This window comes from Anomaloglossus baeobatrachus, chromosome 4 (assembly GCF_048569485.1).
Source record: "Anomaloglossus baeobatrachus isolate aAnoBae1 chromosome 4, aAnoBae1.hap1, whole genome shotgun sequence".
In the NCBI taxonomy this organism is placed as follows: Eukaryota; Metazoa; Chordata; class Amphibia; order Anura; family Aromobatidae; genus Anomaloglossus; species Anomaloglossus baeobatrachus.
Window position 1 is genome coordinate 92,511,805 of NC_134356.1, and position 20,206 is coordinate 92,532,010.

The following is a 20,206-nucleotide window of genomic DNA, read 5'->3' on the forward strand; positions in this document are numbered from 1 at the left end:
GAGGACTCTGTCGGAGCCCAGGTTCCCTGAGCCCTGTGGTGGAGGAAGACCGCTCCCCACCCTGACAGACTCGCGTCCGTCGTGACCACAGCCCAGGATGGGGGCAGGAATGATTTTCCCTTCGACAAGGAAGTGGGAAGAAGCCACCACTGAAGAGAGGTTTTGGCTGCCAGTGAAAGAGAGACGTTCCTGTCTAGGGACGTCGACCTCCTGTCCCATTTGCGGAGAATGTCCCATTGAAGTGGACGCAGATGAAACTGCGCAAAGGGAACTGCCTCCATTGCGGCCACCATCTTCCCTAGGAAGTGCATGAGGCGCCTCAAGGGGTGTGACTGGGTCCGAAGGAGAGAGTGCACCCCTGTCTGCAGCGAACGCTGTTTGTCCAGCGGAAGCTTCACTATCGCTGAGAGAGTATGAAACTCCATCCCGAGGTAAGTCAGTGATTGGGTCGGTGTCAATTTTGACTTTGGGAAATTGATGATCCACCCGAACCTCTGGAGAGTCTCCAGAGCAATGGTCAGGCTGTGTTGACATGCCACCCGGGAGGGTGCCTTGACTAGAGATCGTCTAAGTAAGGGATCACCGAGTGGCCCTGAGAGTGTAGGACCGCCACCACGGATGCCATGATCTTGGTGAAGACCCGTGGGGCTGTCGCCAGGCCGAAAGGCAGTGCCACAAACTGAAGGTGTTCGTCCCCGATGGCGAAACGCAGGAAGCGTTGATGCTCTGGTGCAATCGGCGCATGGAGATAAGCATCCCTGATGTCGATTGAGGCTAGGAAGTCTCCTTGGGACATCGAGGCGATGACGGAACGGAGAGATTCCATCCGGAACCGTCTGGTTCTCACGTGTCTGTTGAGCAGTTTGAGGTCCAGAACGGGGCGGAATGATCCGTCCTTTTTTGGCACCACGAACAAGTTGGAGTAAAAACCGCGCCCCCGTTCTTGAATGGGAACGGGAATCACAACTCCTTCTGCCTTCAGAGTGTTCACCACCTGAAAAAGTGCATCGGCTCGCTCGGGGGGGTGGAGATGTTCTGAAGAAACGAGTCGGAGGACGAGAGCTGAGCTCTATCCTGTAACCGTGCGACAGAATGTCTCTCACCCATCGGTCTTGGACATGTGGCCACCAGGCGTCGCAAAAGTGGGAGAGCCTGCCACCGACCGAGGATGCGGTTTGGGGAGGCCGAAAGTCATGAGGAGGCCGCCTTGGAGGCGGTTCCTCCAGCGGTCTTTGGACGTGACTTAGACCGCCATGCAGAAGAGTTCCTCTGGCCCTTCTCTGACCTGTTGTAGATGGATTTCATCAGGAGCTCTATTTGCCTGCCAGTGGCATCCTTGAGCGATGAACCATCTGCCACTGATACTACGGATCTAGCCGCCAGTCTAGAGACTGGAGGATCCACCTTGGGACACTGAGCCCAACCCTTAACTACGTCAGGGGGGTAAGGGGCAACGTGTGTCATTAAGGCGCTTAGTAAAGCGCTTGTCCGTAAATGCTCTGTGCTTCTGGACAGCATCTCTGAAGTTAGAGTGATCGAAAAACGCACTCCGTGTACGTTTGGGAAACCTAAACTGGTGTTTCTCCTGCTGTGAAGCCGACTCCTCTATAGGTGGAGTTGGGGGAGAAAGATCTAGCACCTGGTTGATGGACGCTATAAGGTCATTTACTATGGCGTCCCCTTCAGGTGTATCAAGATTGAGAGCAACGTCAGGATCAGAGCCCTGAGCTGCGACCTCCGCCTCATCCTCCAGAGAGTCCTCATGCTGCGACCCCGAACAGCGTGATGAAGCCGGGGAAGGTTCCCAGCGAGCCCGCTTAGCCGGTCTGGGACTGCGGTCCGTGTCGGAGTCCTCCCCGTGGGACCTAGGTGTCAACCCCAGGAGCACTCTGCTGCACCGACCGAGGGCGATGAACTCACAGTGCCCGGGGCCTGTGTGACCAATCTGGACTGCAAGGCTTCTAGTATCTTAGCAGACCATCTGTCCATAGACTGAGCCATGGATTGTGAAAGCGACTCAGAGTTTCTCAGCCAAAACTGCAAACTCTGTCCCTGCCACCTGGACAGTGGAAGCCGGCGGTTCTACCTGAGCCGAGGGTCCCACCAGTGCCCGAGGCTCCGGCTGAGTGAGTGCCACAGGGGCCGAGCATTGCACACAGTGAGGGTAGGTGGAACCTGCAGGTAACATAGCCGCACAAGAGGTACAGGTTGGAAAATAAGCCTGTGCCTTGGCACCCTTGCTCTTTGCGGACGACATGCTGTAGTCTCCTCTGAAGTGATCACTGAGGGTATATAGCCAAAAGCAAAACAATGCGGCCGAACAGAGAAAATGTATACAAATATATATATATATATATATATATATATATATATATATATATATATATATATATATATATACACACTTCGGCACCCAAGGGGGGCCAGCACCGGGTAACCGGTGTGGCTTACCGACCGCCCAAAGCGGTTGTGTGTCCACCGGATTCCCTGCCTGGGCCTCCCAGAGCTGTAGAGCTCGTTCTGAAATCCTCCACCGGCAGAAGTGATTGTAAATATGGCTGCCAGAGTTCTCAGGGGAGGAGGGAGCCGTGGGCGTGACTAATAAAGTGCGGGAATCTGGTGCCCCACAGTGCTCAGTGAGGGGGGAGGAGAACACCTAAGTATGCTCCAGCCCTCACTGCCGACGTCCAGTCGACCGTCCCGCCCTTACCCCTGACTGGCAGGCCCGGGGGCGGGAGTTATGGTACTAGGCCGCAGAAGCCGGGGACTAAATTTAATAACGCGGCCGGCAAACTGGCGCGGTCGGCGCGGTAGTCCCGGTCGTCACAAAAAACAGCAGCCGCTGCAGCGTCTGTAACACAGGCGCTCCATGCACCGTCCCCAAGGGGACACAGAGTACCTTATAGATGCAGGGCCTGTCCCTGATGATACTCAGTCTCCTGTCCGTCAGATTCCCTCAGGGGCTGCGGAGGGAGCCCGGTCCCAGTGAATGGTGACCGGTTAGGATCCCACTTCTCCCAGAGCCTCTAAGGGATGGGGAAGGACAAACGGCATGTGGCTCCAGCCTTTGTACCCGCAATGGGTACCTCAACCTTAACAGCACCGCCGACTTAGTGGGGTGAGAAGGGAGCATGCCGGGGGCCCTGTTAGGGCCCTCTTTTCTTCCATCCGATACAATCAGCAGCTGCTGCTGACTAAAATGGGAGCTTGAGTGAATGTGTGCCTCCTTCAACACAAAGCATAAAACTGAGGAGCCCGTGATGCACGGGAGGGTATATAGGCAGAGGGGAGAGGTTACACTTTTTAAAGTGTAATACTTTGTGTGGCCTCCGGAGGCAGAAGCTATACACCCAATTGTCTGGGTCTCCCAATGGAGCGACAAAGAAAACATTACATTTGAGTTTTGACCAAACACTTTCCATACACACAATATGTAACTCACTCCAGCGTATTTTTTTTTAATTTACCTCTGCAGTTGCAGGAGTGGTATCACTACTGCATGTCCCCTGCACCTACTAAAATACTTTACTGCAGTCGCCATCTGCAATTTCCAGCATTGTTCTGGTTCTGTTCCGCCATCTTGTGACCACAGTGTCTGACTGACGAAAGTCAGAGTTGATGGTCTCAAGCTCACAATGTAAGTCTATGAGAGCCTTGTTCTGGCTCACATGAACTTACAATGAGATGTGACCTCCGGCTCACCCAGCAGGTCACAAAAAGCAGAAGATGGAGGAAGGGGACTTATATTAGTGATAGCACTCCAGGAAACATGATAAAATGTTGTGTGGTGATTGGTTGCCCACTCCCTTCCACTTCGACGATTATATTGACCATCTCCAGTCTGCACAAAATCTACTACATGTAACAATTCAAACAAATTAGACATGATTTCATGAAGACTCGACATTGTGGAACAGTATGCTTTATGTGGAGAGTTTTCACCTATAGGTTTCTATAGAGCACCTGACATAATGCATGCAAGAGAAAAAACAGAGCCAGACTGGCTTGCAAAGTCTACTTAAGGAGAATAGTGTTCCCCCGTGGTCCCCACAAAGCTTCTCATGAGCCAGATCAGACACCCCATACTTTGCACTGACGAGGGGCAAGCACCCCGAAACACAGTGTCTGCAAATTGCGATTCTGATCTGGCTTATATATCCTAGGTCAAATGCAAAGGATTGTTAAAAATCCACATTTGACTTTTAGGATCGCTACTGTCAATAGGTGGCGCTGCGCTAGAGTTTGTCTCTTTTCATGGAGAGACAGAGAAAAAAATATACAGCTGTTATGCTGGCCCTGTCATAACTGTTGATTAAAGGATTATCACATATATTAAGGGCACAGAGGCTGCGCTGCGGCACATGGGGCCCAGGGCACAGAGGCTGCGCTGCGGCACATGGGGCCCAGGGCACAGAGGCTGCGCTGCGGCACATGGGGCCCAGGGCACAGAGGCTGCGCTGCGGCACATGGGGCCCAGGGCACAGAGGCTGCGCTGCGGCACATGGGGCCCAGGGCACAGAGGCTGCGCTGCGGCACATGGGGCCCAGGGCACAGAGGCTGCGCTGCGGCACATGGGGCCCAGGGCACAGAGGCTGCGCTGCGGCACATGGGGCCCAGGGCACAGAGGCTGCGCTGCGGCACATGGGGCCCAGGGCACAGAGGCTGCGCTGCGGCACATGGGGCCCAGGGCACAGAGGCTGCGCTGCGGCACATGGGGCCAAGGGCACAGAGGCTGCGCTGCGGCACATGGGGCCAAGGGCACAGAGGCTGCGCTGCGGCACATGGGGCCAAGGGCACAGAGGCTGCGCTGCGGCACATGGGGCCAAGGGCACAGAGGCTGCGCTGCGGCACATGGGGTCCAGGGCACAGAGGCTGCGCTGCGGCACATGGGGTCCAGGGCACAGAGGCTGCGCTGCGGCACATGGGGTCCAGGGCACAGAGGCTGCGCGGAGGCACATGACAGTCTCTGCAATTGCATACTATTGTATCAAAATCTCCATGTGCTTCATTGTGGATACTGCTCTGCATTTCACCTCCAGTGGTAAAATATGTGAAAGGCCAATATAAGAATGTGAATATACTTGTTTTTTTCATGCAGAAAATGCCCTCAGCATGTGCAGATTAGTAAAATCTCATCCTCTTGTACAATGCAATCATATGTTACAGATTTTACCGGTGTGAAACCATTAAATTCACTGTTCTTATAATATGGTATTATTGCATTTTAGAAGCTTCTAAAGGAGAAATCAAGGCTCCAGATAGCAATTCTGCCACAAATAATTTTTTAGACTTCGCCCAAAGCAGCCCAGTATTATTTTTAGCCTGGAGACATGGAATTTTATATGTGGGTTTACTTAAAAGAAGAAAAAAAACCAAAAACATACAGCAGCTTACCTGATGGTATTATCTGAAGAGCCACTTACAACTAAACGATCCCGGTACTGTAGACAGGCAATGCCACGTTTGTGCCCATTTAGTGTTCGAACAAACTCACAAGTACTAGTGCTCCAAACCTAAAGAATAAAGAGGAAGACGAGAAGTAGAACAATGTCTCACTTTCACACCGCATTTAAAAGAACACTACTGGGAGGAAAAAAAAAAAATACAATAAATAAGTTCTCCCAATTATTTAAGATGAACCCTTTCACTGCCAGGGATTTCTCGACATTTTGTACATTTGGTAGGCACTTCCATATTTTGAAAGCACTGACAAAAAATTGCAAAGATGTTTGCGAGTAAAAAATGAAAAAAATTTTGCAAAAAGTGTGACCCAAACAGAAAATGAAATACACCACACCTCCATATTTTTGTTATTACACTTGTAGAGTCCAGACATACCACCTATACCTAAACTTTATAAAGCTTTGTAAAAATAGCACCAAACCTGGAAAGAGCGAAAATCTGTTTTTACGCAGGAAAATCCAAATTTTTCATGTGTCATACAATAAAATTGTTCTTTTTAGGTGTTAAACTATAGCATTTATTGGTGAAAATATTGTACCATATTGCGCAGATTAAGTACTTAGCTGTAGAAATATGAACTCAGACGGCATAAGCCAAAAATTGTAAAATACTACGATACAGAGCTTCTGCAAGATATTTTGTTTACTTACAAAAGATCCATGAAAAACTGCACATAAAACATCAGGTAAAGCCTGACTCGAGTTTCATCTTTGAGACTTCTTTTGGGGCATGGTTAGCTTTGGACCCCAACTCAAGTGTATACTAAATATCCATGTCCACGCCAAGCACTTATACAGAAAGATTCTGAATCTACTTGGACAACCTCTTTCTCAAGTGCTACATTCCACCCTCGAAAATAGCCTGTACTCACCTACAGTGCTGGGTCTCATGGGGTTATCGCTCACGTGATCCCCACAGCCGGTGAGCGGCCGCTAATGGGCCACTTCTCTTTCACTTCCTTTGGATGTAACAGACACCCAGAGGAGGGGAGACCAGTGCAAAAAAAGCTCTGGCGGAGAGTACAGGATGTTACCATTTTAGAAGTGGGTCTACAGCAATTGAGAAAAGGTTGTCAGAGTAGTGGACAACCCCTGTAATGCGAGAGGACGCTACTGGATATTCTATGGACTTTGTCCCCAAAGGGTCTGACTATCGATATATAGAGTTTACATTTACTTAGAATTAATCCAATTTTTAAGTTTTAGTTTAACATGGATTTTTTTTTTTTTTTTTTTTTTACACATTTTCTATACACCTTTTTTCTGTTTATACATTTAACAATTTTTTTGTTGCAATGTCCTTTTAAACTTTTTTTTTTTAGATTTTTGGCTTTTCTTATAATTATGGACTTTTTTCCCTACTATTTTGGCCATATGAGAATTTTTTTTGATAGTTATTTATTATTAACTTTTTTTCTATTATCTGGTGTTTCAATTGAGAAATAAAAAATAGATTTCACATATTATATATATAAAATCTATTTTACCTATAGAAAAAAAAAAAAAATTATATATATATATATGATAGATATATAGATATATATATGAGATAGATATATAGATATATAATATATACTGTATGTGTGTGTGTGTATATATATATATATATATATATATATATATATAGATGATATATACTGTATGTGTGTGCATGTATGTGTATATTTATATATATATATATATATTATATATATGTGCGCACATACAGTATTATATATATATATATATATATATATATATATATATATATATTTTTATAAATACATGACATGCATGATTAGTATAACTATGAGGTGGAGTTTAAAGCTGCCCATGCCCTAGAAGAAGCCACAGTGGTGACACTGGTCAGGCTTTACCTGCAGTTATATATGCTGTTTATTATGGATCTTTCCCAAGTACATTAAAATACCTTGAAAAGAAGGGAATTTTGTTTACTTACCGTAAATTCCTTTTCTTCTAGCTCCTATTGGAGTGACAAAGAAAGGAAGCTTTGTATTAACAGTACTGCACTATTGTTTGGCTTTTCCGCCTATGCTCTCTATATTTGCTTTGCAAAGTTTAAAGAAGTGGTTCACCAATATTTATTATTGGCCACAACGATATGTTGAGAAACAAGATTTCTCTCAAATACCTTGTGTTGCCAATAGTGCCTGTGAGTGGCGCTATTGCAGTTCGCTCTTCCCCATCGCCTGACCCCCGACTCCGTGACCTTGGGGATCCGGTGAGGTCACATCAACTTTCTGCTCACCTGAGATCACAGCAGCCGGCCCCAGTCCCCATGAGTGACTGAGCTGTGGGCGGAGTTTCACCACTCGGCACAGCCCAGCATCACTCCTGCTTGCATGCTCTGCAGCGGAGGAGTGAGCAGGGAGGTGCTGTGATGAACAGGGAAACTCTGCCCACAGCTCAGTGACTCACGGAGACTGCGGCCGGCCATGGTGATGTCAGGTGAGCAAAAAAAGTTTATGTGATATCACCGAATCCCCAAGGTCACGGAGCCCGGGGGTCAGGCGATGGGGAAGAGTAGACCACAATAGCGCCACTCACAGGCACGATTGCCAACACGAGGTATCTGAGAGAAACCTTGTTTCTCAACATAATATCGTTGTGGCCAATAATGAATATGGGTGAACCCCCCTTTAATAACTTCATCCACGGGAGAAGTACAATATAAGAAAGTATAACCTGCTCTGGGAATCCAGGAACACCTTGGAAGTGGATGTACTTGATCATTGAATTAGGATCTCTTCAGCCAAGTCCTTAGTCTGTGCAAGATGACACAATATTTCTACAGCTTAGCCTTAGGGTTATATTTGTCTTTTCTGCTGAGACGGGAGAAAGTGACTTTTCTTGTTTTTCTTTGAACAGATTTAGCGGTTCTAGTTTCCCAGTTAACATTTATTGGTACTTTAGGGAGGTTAATGAGACTTATTTACTTTTTGTTTAATTTTTTTTTTTATTGAAGTTACTTTTTTGTAAAATTATAAAACTTCAATTCTGACTGTTTTATGGTGTTTCAGTCCCCAGCTTTCAGTCAAAAATTGCAGCTACAGTCATCACTCACCCCATGATATCAAGGGTTAAAGTGAGAGTTGGAAGTGTGACCTGCTATATAACCGCAGTTCAAACTGCAACCCTTGATATCATGGGCGGGGTCATGACTACTGTGATGATTCTGATCTCTGACCATCTCACCTTTAAAATGAGCCCTGAATTACTCCTGTACTGGAGATCCAGGCCGGGAAATTGCCATTAGCAGGCAGGACATATCTCGTACATCCTTTAATATTGTGCAGACACAATAAAAATGAAAAACAAAACTTATCTTTGCCAGGGAATGGGTTACAAAAAAAGTTTAAAAAAAGTTTGTATATGAACCTCTGAATTGTAAAGTACTATGGAATATGTTGGAGCTATAACAATAAAGATTATTATTATTATTCCAGGAGTTGCTATTTTACCTTCCGTCCTACAATATGTATACGCCCACACAAGGGGAGAAAAAAAAAAAAAGCTACAATTGTTATTTCAAGATATTTTTTCATGAAAATGTCTAATTTTTTTGTTTTATCCCAGTTTAAACATTCTATCCTGGTGTATATATATCATTAACCCCCCCCACTGTTTTGTTGATTCAAATTTAAACAGAATTTCTCAAGATAAAAAAAAGATTCACAAATACCATATTGAAGTCACCAGGTTAAAGCCCAACAAAAACACATTTTGGCATTGCAAAAATCTATGCAACGCTAGCATTAGTTCTTAAAACAGGTATTAAATACGTTGGTGTTTTGGTTATGTGCAGTATTAGGCTATGTGCCCACGCTGCGGAAAATTAGCGGAGTTTGCCGCAATTTTTTCGCGGAAATTCCACGGATTTCTCAAAAGCCCGCAGTACAGCAAGTCCCCAGCCATTTCTATAGCATTTGGATAGTGCTGTGCCCATGCTGCGTTTTTTTCCGCAGCGGAAATAGTGCGGATTTCCCTGCGGAAAAATCTGCAGCATGTCAATTATTCCTGTGGATTTCTACGCAGGGTCCCATACTTACCTGCCTTAATAGCAGACACCGAGTCATTTCCTTCGATGCAGAGGAGCGCGGTTGAGCCAGGAGCAGGAGGTGGGCGGGGCCTGCACGAGCTCCGGTCATGTGACAGCCAGAGCTAGTTCAGGTCTGCCCACCCATTCCTGCACAGTGCAGACAGACACGGCCGGAGAGTGAAGTGCTGTGTGATGGAGGTAAGTATGAACTCATCGATCACTCCAGCACTTGATCTGCATTGAGGATGCAGTGCTGAAGCCATGGTACTGTATCCTCAATGCAGAATGCCCCCAGCATATCCGCAGGACATTCCGCAATAAAACCGCAGCATGTTAACAGACAAAGTTGTGCTGCGGTTTTCTGGAAGCTCCGGCGGATATATCCGCAGGCCACTTTCCCCGTGGGCACATAGCCTTAGCCGTAGGATATGGCATCACGGTCTGGTCTATACTGATGCAGGTTGAATCTTCTTGTTCGAGAGTAAAGTGCAACCAGACACCTCTATCGCTATAAAATGCACTGGGCAAACAATCACCTGGTTTAGGGCTATGTGCCCACGCTACAGGATTTATCGCGGATTTGACGCGGATTTTGACGCGGATTTAGCGCGGATTTGCCGAAAATCTGCAGCACAGCTACTCCCCAGCCATTTCAATGGCATTTTGGAAATGCTGTGCCCATGCTGCGGATTTTTCTGCTGCGGATTTTGCCGCGGATTTTGATGCGGAACAAACTGCAGCATGTCAATTGTTTGGTGCGGATTTGGTGCGGATTTTCTGTTTTGAATGGGGAAAAAAAAAAAAAAAAAATCCGCATCAAAATCCGCGGCAAATCCGCGGTAAATCCACGGCAAATCCGCGGCAAATCCGCGGGTGCGGATTTGCCGCGAAAGTTGCGGATTTTCAGGCAAAAAAATCCGCAGGGACCTTTTACTGTGGACACATAGCCTAAGAGACGCTTTTGGCCAGTTCTTTGGCATGGGCAAATATTGACTCACTGTAGCTATGAAATGGCTAATCTGAGAAACCGGTGAAACAAGGTGCCCATCTTTAGTGGTGTTATAAGGAAATATGACATTTGAGTGGTTCAGTTCTGAGTAGAGTCATCAGAAATCTCAGCCGTTTTCAGTGTCTCACAGCATATTATTCCACTCACCTTAATTGTCCTATCGCCAGACGCCGATACAATATATTTATCATCGAAATCAACAACATTAACTGCAGCGCGATGTCCAACCAGAACACGCCTCAGTGTGATATCTGTAGGAGACGCCATATCCCAGACAGCAATAGATCGGTCCTTAGAACAGGTCACCATTAAACCATTGCAGAATCGAAGATGAAGTACTGCTTCATTGTGGTGGATGAGGGTGTTTAGCACCTCCCCACTGTTCACATCCCAAACTCTACAACATAAAAACAACAGTGTTACACACTTCATATCAAACGGAACAATCACCAGCCAATTAAACAGTAACCAGTCACAGCTAGTCATTTTACAGCTGAAGAAATTGGAGGAACAAACCAAGCCAACAGGGTTTATCCAATAAACCAGTAATTACAGAGAGAAAGTGGTGCTGGTCACTTTGTGGGGTTGTGTGACCACGACACTATCAAAAGAAAAGTCCCATCTGCTGCATCCCCAACAGGTTCAAGGCTCCAACGTGGTATTTGCTGCTGGTATCATATCCACTATGCCGTATCAGGGTGTCCATGTTTTATGCTCAACGCGTTTTGAAGCTTAGAAACATCCTCCTAGACATCCACAAACTTATAGTTCCGCTGAATAAATTTGTTATACATGAATGGCCTATTCTTAGGATAGGTTGTCAATATCTGATTGGCCAGGGTTCGACACCGATCAGGTGGTCTTGGTCCCGGCGGTGGCAGCCGGAAAAGCTCAGCTCTGGCGCTACTCAGTCTTCTTATAGTGGCTGCGGCTAGGTACTGCCCGTCCACCTCAGATCAGATCAATAGGAGATGGATGTGCAGTACCCGGCCGCGGCCACTATCAGAAGACAGAGCAGCGCCGGAGCTGAGCATTTCCAGCCGCCTGCTGCCGCCGCTGGGACCACGAACAGCTGTGCGGGGTGTCTGATCCGGGACATTCAGAGATTGTTGACCTATCCTAAAGATAGGGCATCAATGTAAAAGTTGTGGACAACCCCTTAAAAGGAGTTGTCCAGTCTAAAATGACAAGTCTGCAGTGACTGCAGACTTGTAAATCCTCACATCGCGCGCACTGTGTGTGGTGAGGATTCTCCAGTGTCAGAGCCGGGAACATCGGTCACATGACTGCAAGAATGGACTATGCCTACTCCCAGCCACACTCCGACGCTGGAGATGGGCATAGCCTCGCTCAATGCAAGTGTATTGAGCGAGGCCGACCCCTCGATCAGATTCTGCCTGGGAGTCTGCATGTTGCATACTTGTGGTCACGTGACCACCGTTCCCAGTTCAGACACCGGGGAATCCTCTCAGTCTATGCTGCTAGCGATGTGAGGAGTCACAAGTCTGCAGTCACAGAGTGACACACAGTGACTGTAGACTTAATTTAGCCCGGAAAACCCCTTTAACTTAGAAATGGATTGAGAGTAAAAACGAATAAATACACTGATACAGCATAGTGAACCTTTTACTGTGGACATGTTACCAGCAGCGCAAATCCCCCACTTTCTGTACTATATAAAATTATTTTACAACCACTTTTTCAGCAGCAGACTAAAACAACATGGTAATATTAAAAAAATATAAAAAGTGATATTGCAAATATTAATCATGATAAATAATAACATAGTAATATCTACAATAATAATTCTTATGGAGTATCAGAAGAGAAAAGATTTCAAGATCAGGATGTATTTCATTATAGATTTCATAGTACAAGGTTTCCTAATAATAGGGCTATGAGACTGATCGGGGAGTCACATCCCCATCCTGTCTAAAATGTGGTGTGTGACAGGATCTCAAGGAAAGTTCAGACTGAAAAGGGTTCTACTAATAAAGTGTCATCTTTGGGAGAAGAACGCTCGGCTATTTCTCAGCTGTGTGATTGCCGGGGAGTGGTGCACTACTGAAGAGTGATAGTTTGGGCCCAAGACGTGGTTGTGCCTCAGGTCTAAACGGTGCACTCCACCATAAAGCAGCAGCAAACTAAAGCTGGTCAGCGAGAGTGCCCCTTTTATGCTTTATTAAAAACAGCTAAACATTGCATATGAAAACAAGCATTAAGCAAGGAAATTAATCTGTAATAATCCACCAGGATATCGTATTTAACCTGTATATAAAATAATATGGTGTTATTTAGCTGATGCGGTTGACTTAAGTGCACCAATCAACAGGATATTCCTATATAAACTAAAGCCAGTGCTATACTGGCACTATCAGGCTGATTCTATACATACTTGTAGTTGTCAGCTCGGAGGTATAGTTTTTGAAGTACAAGCAAGTAAATTTTGTACAGCTTTTTGATTGGCAGCAGCTGCCGACTAGCTAATAGCTGGGGTGGATTTTCCGCCCCTGCCTGTCCATCCTCCCCCTACTTTTTATTTATGCTAATTACATTACAGAAGAGAGTTTACTAATCTCATCACTAAAATGGCGTCTGAGTTGGTGATTGCTCACAGCGCTCATCTCCAGTACCATCTTTGTGAAGATGTGACACCTCAGGTTACGCTTTCCTTGATTGAGCCTAGAATGTATGGGCTCCTCCCAGGTAAATGGGCGTGACCGACTTGGTTGGTGAGCGTGGTGATGTTAACTCCACTATAAATCATGCTTCGCCTCACCGCACCCCCACCTCCAGCAGGGTTCTTACCCTCAGGCTCCCACTTCCATGCCCTCACATCTTCTGCACTTGTGACAGCGCACGCTCCCATGCTGACAATAGCAGTGGAGACCGCACCCTGCAACAGCTGATCACAGAGCGCAGGATGCAATCAGCTGGAGACAAGCCGCTCTACACCAGACACGCTGGAGACCAGAGAGGAGGAATAAGCCAGGCCAGCGTGCCAGGACAGCAGCGTTCATCTCACCGTCCCACAGGCAGGGCATATGAACATTCCTCCGGGACAGTGAGAAGAACGCTGCTGTTGGCTTGTTCCTCTGGTCTGGTCTCCACTTTATCACATTCTGCGCTATGCTGTTCTTGGGGGCGGTCTCCACTTCTGTGACTGCGCGCACTCCCGCGGTCACAACAAAAACAGAAGATGTGAAGGCGCATGCACCACCCTCGCAGCAGCAAAGGAGGAATGATATGAGGTCACAACTTCACAAAGATGGCATTGAAGATAAGCGATATGCTCAGGCGCCAAGTCTGACGATATCTTAGTGGAGATATTCGTAAAACGCTTCTATAATGTAAATAGCGTAAATAAAAGATAGAGGGAGGACGAACAGGCAGGGCGGTAGAAATCACTATCAAAACCTACCCCAGCTATATGGCAGCTGCTGCCAATGAAAAAGCTGTACATTTCACAAACTTTACTTGCCTGTATTTCAAAAACTATACATTCGATCTCACAACTTAAGGTATGTGTAGAATCCGCACGATAGTGCCAGTATAGCCATGGCTTTAGTTTATATAGGAAAATCCTGCTGATTGGTGCACTTTAAGTTATCACTGTATTAGCTTGTATACAGAAGACTACAGTTAAGCTGGGGTCACACTAAACGACAACGACGTCGCTGTTACGTCACCATTTTCTGTGACGTAGCAGCGACCTTGTAAGTCACTGTTATGATCGCTGCTTAGCTGTCAAACACAGCAGCCGAAGCAGCGATCATAACGACACGCGTAGCTGTTCTGCAACATGTGCAGAGAGCAGGGAGCCGCGCACACTGCTTAGCGCTGGCTCCTTGCTCTCCTAGCTACAGTACACATCGGGTTAATTACACGATGTGTACTGCAGCTACATGTGCAGAGAGCAGGAGCCGGCGCTGGCAGCGAGAGCGGCGGAGGCTGGTAACGAAGGTAAATATCGGGTAACCACCTTGGATACCCGATGTTTACCTTGGTTACAGCTTACCGCAGCTGCCAGATCCCGGCTCCTGCAACCTGCTCGCTTCATTTCGTCGCTCTCTCGCTGTCACACACAGCGATCTGTGCGTCACAGCGGGAGAGCGACGACCAAAAAATGAAGCTGGACATTCAGCAACGAGCGGCGACCTCACAGCAGGGGCCAGCTCGTTGCTGGATGTCACACACAGCGACGGGACTTCGCTGCAACGTCACAGAAAATGGTGACGTAGCAGCGACGTCGTTGTCGTTGTGTGTGACACCAGCTTTAATGGGAATGCTCCTCCTGCCAGCGTCTGACTCAGCACTGATTGACCATTGAATAAGCTTGTATACAGAAGTGACCATCAATCAAACCTGAGGGTTACTCCATCCACATGAATACAAGCTCTCACAATGGTGGCCTCTGTACTCTATTATAATTGATATATGCTGTAATATCAGTTTAGAATTACCTCTTCTATATTTATGCACTGAATCGTTGTTACAAAATATTGTAATGCTTCCATGCATAAATAGCAAGCTCTTAATATTAATTATGTATTCCTGAGTATTGCAAAATATGTACTCTCCCTCGGCTAAAAATACGCTCATAAATGCTAGGAGGTATAAAGCACGCAGTGCCACCTCTGCCTAAAGTGTCACTGAACGTTTGAGAATACACCATTGTGAATAGATGAGAAATAAATCCATTATCTGACTTGGATCCTGCATGCTTTAGTTATTTTACTTATATAGCAGCAATAAAAAAAAATAAAAAAAAAAAAAAATAAAAAGATGCCCACTACTTGGACAACTCCAGTAAAATACCCCCCCTAATACTCACCTCCGGTGCGGTTTCAGGAGAACGATCAGGCATGGCTTCCCTCTCCTCTGCTCATAACTGACAGCAGAAGTAGTAAGAGGGCCGCAGCAGCTATCGCTTCCTCCGGACATCTTGATTTATTCAGAGGGGACAGCCTATTCCGACAGCACTGGAAAGGCGCCGATACCGGAGGTGAGTATAAGTATTTTACTGAGGAGAACATTGTCGAAGTAGTTGACAACGCCTAATCACTGTCCCTATTGGGGCTTACAATATAATCTCCCCATCAGAATGTCTTCGGAGTGTGTGTATGTGTGTTGGGGGATATGGGGAGTAGAAACATATTCAGATGTTCTCCTTGGTGGGATTTTTCCCTAGGACACAGTGCTGCCAAGCAACAATGCTAATTAGTGACCTGCCGTTCTGCCATAGCAGTATTTGTCTTTTATACACTGTACGAAACCAGAAGCCTCAGTTTTTCTATTGCGTGATTGCTCCAGTCTCCCTTAGGCTTCTCCCCTTCCCATAGATTTCCAAGGGCAGAAGGTGCAATTTGATCCCACACTGAAGACAGATCAGTTTTCGCATTTACTATTTAACACAAGAACATACCTGACAGTGGAGTCCGAAGAACCAGTAACTATGACCCTCTCATCGTACTGTAAACACAGGACTGACCCAGTATGTCCTGTTAAGATTTTTAGACACTCCAATGAGGTTTTGTCCCATATCTATGGAAAACATTTCACAACTTATTTTAAAAAATGTAATTACTTTTTTTTTTACCTTTTTTTGCACAGTAACTACAGTTAATTGTAATTAACTTATCTATAACAGATTCAAGAACTTTTGGCTGCCGCTGGTAACAGCTGATCAGCGGGAGTGCCAAGTCTCGCACCCCCACCAGATATTGATGGCCCATCTCAATAAGGGGTTATCAATAAAAAAAAAAAAATTAATGACCATCCCCTTTAAGCAACCTCATAAATTACCGGGGGTTTAACTCATTCCCAACACACCCAGTTTTCATTCTGCATTTCTGTCTTGTTTTGTTTCTTCTCCTCTTCTTCAAAGAGGTATAATATCTATACATGATATTTCCTTTGTGTGTATTCAAACACAAAAACTAAGGAAAAAGAGGCAAATCTGACAAAAGTTCACACAAAACACCACAGATGGGCAAGACAAAATTGTGGGTATCTTGCCAAAATAGTGAATAAACTTTGTTTCAAGCAAGTGATATTCGTTCACACTCACCAGTGGCATGTAACAGGTGTGGGCAATATGAAAATCACAATTGAAACCAGATAAAATGGGAGAAGTTGACTCAATCTTTGCATTCTGTGTGTGCGCCACACTAAGCATGGGGAACAGAAAATTGTCTGAGGACTTCAGAACCAAGCTTGTTCAAAAAGATCAACAATCTCAAGGTTGCAAGTCGATCTTCAGAAATCGATGTGCAACATAATCAATACGTTTACAAGCCATAGCACTGTAGCTAATCTCCCTGGATGTGGACATAAGAGAAAAATTGATGAAAGGCTGCATAGTTACATAGGTTAAAAAAAGACCTAGGTCCATCTAGTTCAACCTTCTTCCACCAATTCTACATTTTGTCCCCAAGTCACTTATAACCAACAATGTTGTGTGTACTGATGAAATAATTCAGCCCTTTTTAAAAAGGTGTTATAGTCTATAGCTGCGATAGTCCGGATGATTGATAAGCAGCCCCAATCAAGTTACAAAGAAATTTACGCTGTCCTGCAAGCTCTGGGTGCATCAGTGTCAACGCAAACTATCCAACATTTGAATGAAATGAAACACTACGGCAGGAGACCCAGTAGGACCCCACTGTTGACACAGACATAAAAAAGCTGGACTACAGTTTGACAAAAAGTAGGTGAGTAAATCAAAATCTTTCTGGGAAAGAGTCTTGTGGACAGAGAAGACCAAGATAAAGCTTTTTAATAAAGCACATTCTACCGTTTACTGAAAAGGGAATGAGGCCTATAAAAGAAAAGAACACAGTACCTACAGTCAAATATAGTGGAGGTTCAGAGATGTTTTGGGGCTGTTTTGGTGTCTCTGGCACTGGGTGCCTTGACTGTGTGAAAGACATTATGAAATCTGAAGATTCCCAAAAGGATTTTGGGTCGCAATATCAAAATGCTGGGTTTGCGTCCTAGGTCATGGGTCTTCCAGCAGGACAATGACCTCAAACATACTTTAAGAAGCACTAAGAAATTGATCGAAACAAAACACTGGAGAGTTCATTAGTACCCAGAAATAAGTCTGGATCGAAATTCCATTGAACACATATGGAGAGATCTTAAAATTGGTGTTGGGAGAAGGCACTTTTCAAATATAAGAGACCTGGAGCAATTTGCAAAAGAGGAGTCCAAAATTCCAGTATAGAGGTGTAAGAAGCTTGTTTATGGTTCTAGGAAGCGATTGATTGCAGTTATTTATTAAAAAGGGTGTGCAATCAAAAATTAAGTTGAGGGTGCCAATAGTCTGGCCCATTTTGGGGTTTTTGTGTCAAATTATGTCGAATTTGCTTTTTTGTTCCTCAGTTTGTGGTATTCTTTCAAAAAACACAAAGGAAATAAACGTATATAACAGAACTTGTGTAATTGCAATAATATTCTAGAGCAATTTCAAGGGTGCCAACACTTTCGACCATGACAAATTAATTCTGTTGACGTGGCCTCATGGAGGGCTTGTTCTCTGCAGGCAGAGCCGTAGTTTTGACTCCATTCATACAATATACTGGAAAAGTGTTGAAATTATAATTTAAAAAAATAAATAAATAAATAAATAAATAAATAAATAATGCAATTCTACCATGTTTTTTTCTGGCATACATTGTTTTGTTTGCCATTATTTTAGTAGTGGAAAAAACAAATTGCAAAAAAAAAAAAAATAATTAAAAAAAGGTGACATTTTGATTAGTATTTGTTGCATTTTAGAAAGTTTGATGACCAAAAAAAGGGAATTTTGTTTACTTACCGTAAATTCCTTTTCTTCTAGCTCCTATTGGGAGACCCAGACAATTGGGTGTATAGCTTCTGCCTCTGGAGGCCACACAAAGTATTACACTTTAAAAAGTGTAACCCCTCCCCTCTGCCTATACACCCTCCCGTGGACCATGGGCTCCTCAGGTTTGGTGCAAAAGCAGGAAGGAGAAGACTTATAAATTGGTCTAGGGTAAATTCAATCCGAAGGATGTTCGGAGAACTGAAGACCATGAACCAAAAGAACAATTCAACATGAACAACATGTGTACACAAAAGAACAAACAGCCCAAAGGGAACAGGGGCGGGTGCTGGGTCTCCCAATAGGAGCTAGAAGAAAAGGAATTTACGGTAAGTAAACAAAATTCCCTTTTTGTTTGTCGCTCCATTAGGAGACCCAGACAATTGGGACGTCCAAAAGCAGTCCCTGGGTGGGTAAAGAATACCTCAATAAAAAGAGCCGAAAACGGCCCCCTCTTACAGGTGGGCAACCGCCGCCTGGAGGACTCGCCTACCTAGACTGGCGTCTGCCGAAGCATAGGTATGCACTTGATAGTGTTTCGTGAAAGTGTGCAGACTAGACCACGTAGCTGCCTGACACACCTGCTGAGCCGTCGCCCGTGCCGCAATGCCCAGGACGCACCTACGGCTCTGGTAGAATGGGCTTTCAGCCCTGAAGGGGGCGGAAGCCCGGAAAAACGGTAGGCCTCGAGAATCTGTTTCTTGATCCACCGAGCCAAGGTTGACTTGGAGGCCTGAGAGCCCTTACGCTGGCCAGCGACAAGGACAAAGAGCGCATCTGAACGGCGCAGGGGCGCCGTGCGAGACACGTAGAACCGGAGTGCTCTCACTAGATCCAAAGAGTGCAAATCCTTTTCACACTGGTGAATTGGATTAGGGCAAAAGGAAGGCAAGGAGATATCCTGATTGAGATGAAAAGGGGATACCACCTTAGGGAGAAATTCCGGGACAGGACGCAGAACCACCTTATCCTGGTGAAAAACCAGGAAGGGGGCTTTGCATGACAGCGCTGCAAGCTCAGACACTCTCCGAAGTGATGTGACTGCCACCAGGAAGGCCACCTTCTGCGAAAGACGTGAGAGAGAGACATCCCGCAGCGGCTCGAAAGGTGGTTTTTGAAGAGCCGTCAGGACCCTGTTAAGATCCCAGGGTTCCAACGGACGTTTGTAAGGTGGGACCATGTGGCAGACCCCATGCAGGAACGTGCGGACCTGCGGAAGCCTGGCTAGACGCTTTTGAAAAAACACGGAGAGCGCCGATACTTGGCCCTTGAGAGAGCCGAGGGACAAACCCTTGTCCATTCCAGATTGTAGGAATGAAAGAAAAGTGGGTAAGGCAAACGGCCATGGAGGAAAACCGTTATCAGCGCACCAGGATAGGAAGATTTGCCAAGACCTGTAATAGATCTTGGCGGACCTTGGCTTCCTGGCTTGTCTCATGGTGGCAATGACATCCTGAGATAACCCTGAAGACGCTAGGAGCCAGGACTCAATGGCCACACAGTCAGGTTGAGGGCCACAGAATTCAGATGGAAAAACGGGCCTTGTGACAGCAAGTCTGGGCGGTCTGGAAGTGCCCACGGTTGACCCACCGTGAGATGCCACAGATCCGGATACCATGACTGCCTCGGCCAGTCTGGAGCGACGAGAATGGCGCGACGGCAGTCGGACCTGACCTTGCGTGGTACTCTGGGCAGCATCGCCAGAGGGGGAAACACACAAGGCAGTCGAAACTGCGACCAATCCTGGACTAAAGCGTCCGCTGCCAGAGCTCTGTGATCCTGAGACCGTGCCATGAAGGCCGGGACCTTGTTGTTGTGCCGTGACGCCATGAGATCGACGTCCGGCG

The 20,206-nt window shown here is 45.9% G+C and overlaps 1 protein-coding gene across 3 annotated transcripts in view; it reads right to left on the minus strand.

Annotated features, from left to right (window-relative positions):
- The window catches only part of FBXW11 (F-box and WD repeat domain containing 11), a 128,094-nt gene that overhangs the window by 16,776 nt on the left and 91,112 nt on the right, over positions 1-20,206 (minus strand). For all 3 annotated transcript variants that reach the window (XM_075344466.1, XM_075344465.1, XM_075344464.1), the window contains 3 exons: positions 15,936-16,054; positions 10,658-10,907; positions 5,395-5,513 (listed from right to left, as the gene is read on the minus strand). In XM_075344466.1, coding sequence (XP_075200581.1) covers positions 5,395-5,513; positions 10,658-10,907; positions 15,936-16,054 — 488 coding nt within the window. The remainder of the gene's footprint in view (positions 1-5,394; positions 5,514-10,657; positions 10,908-15,935; positions 16,055-20,206) is intronic.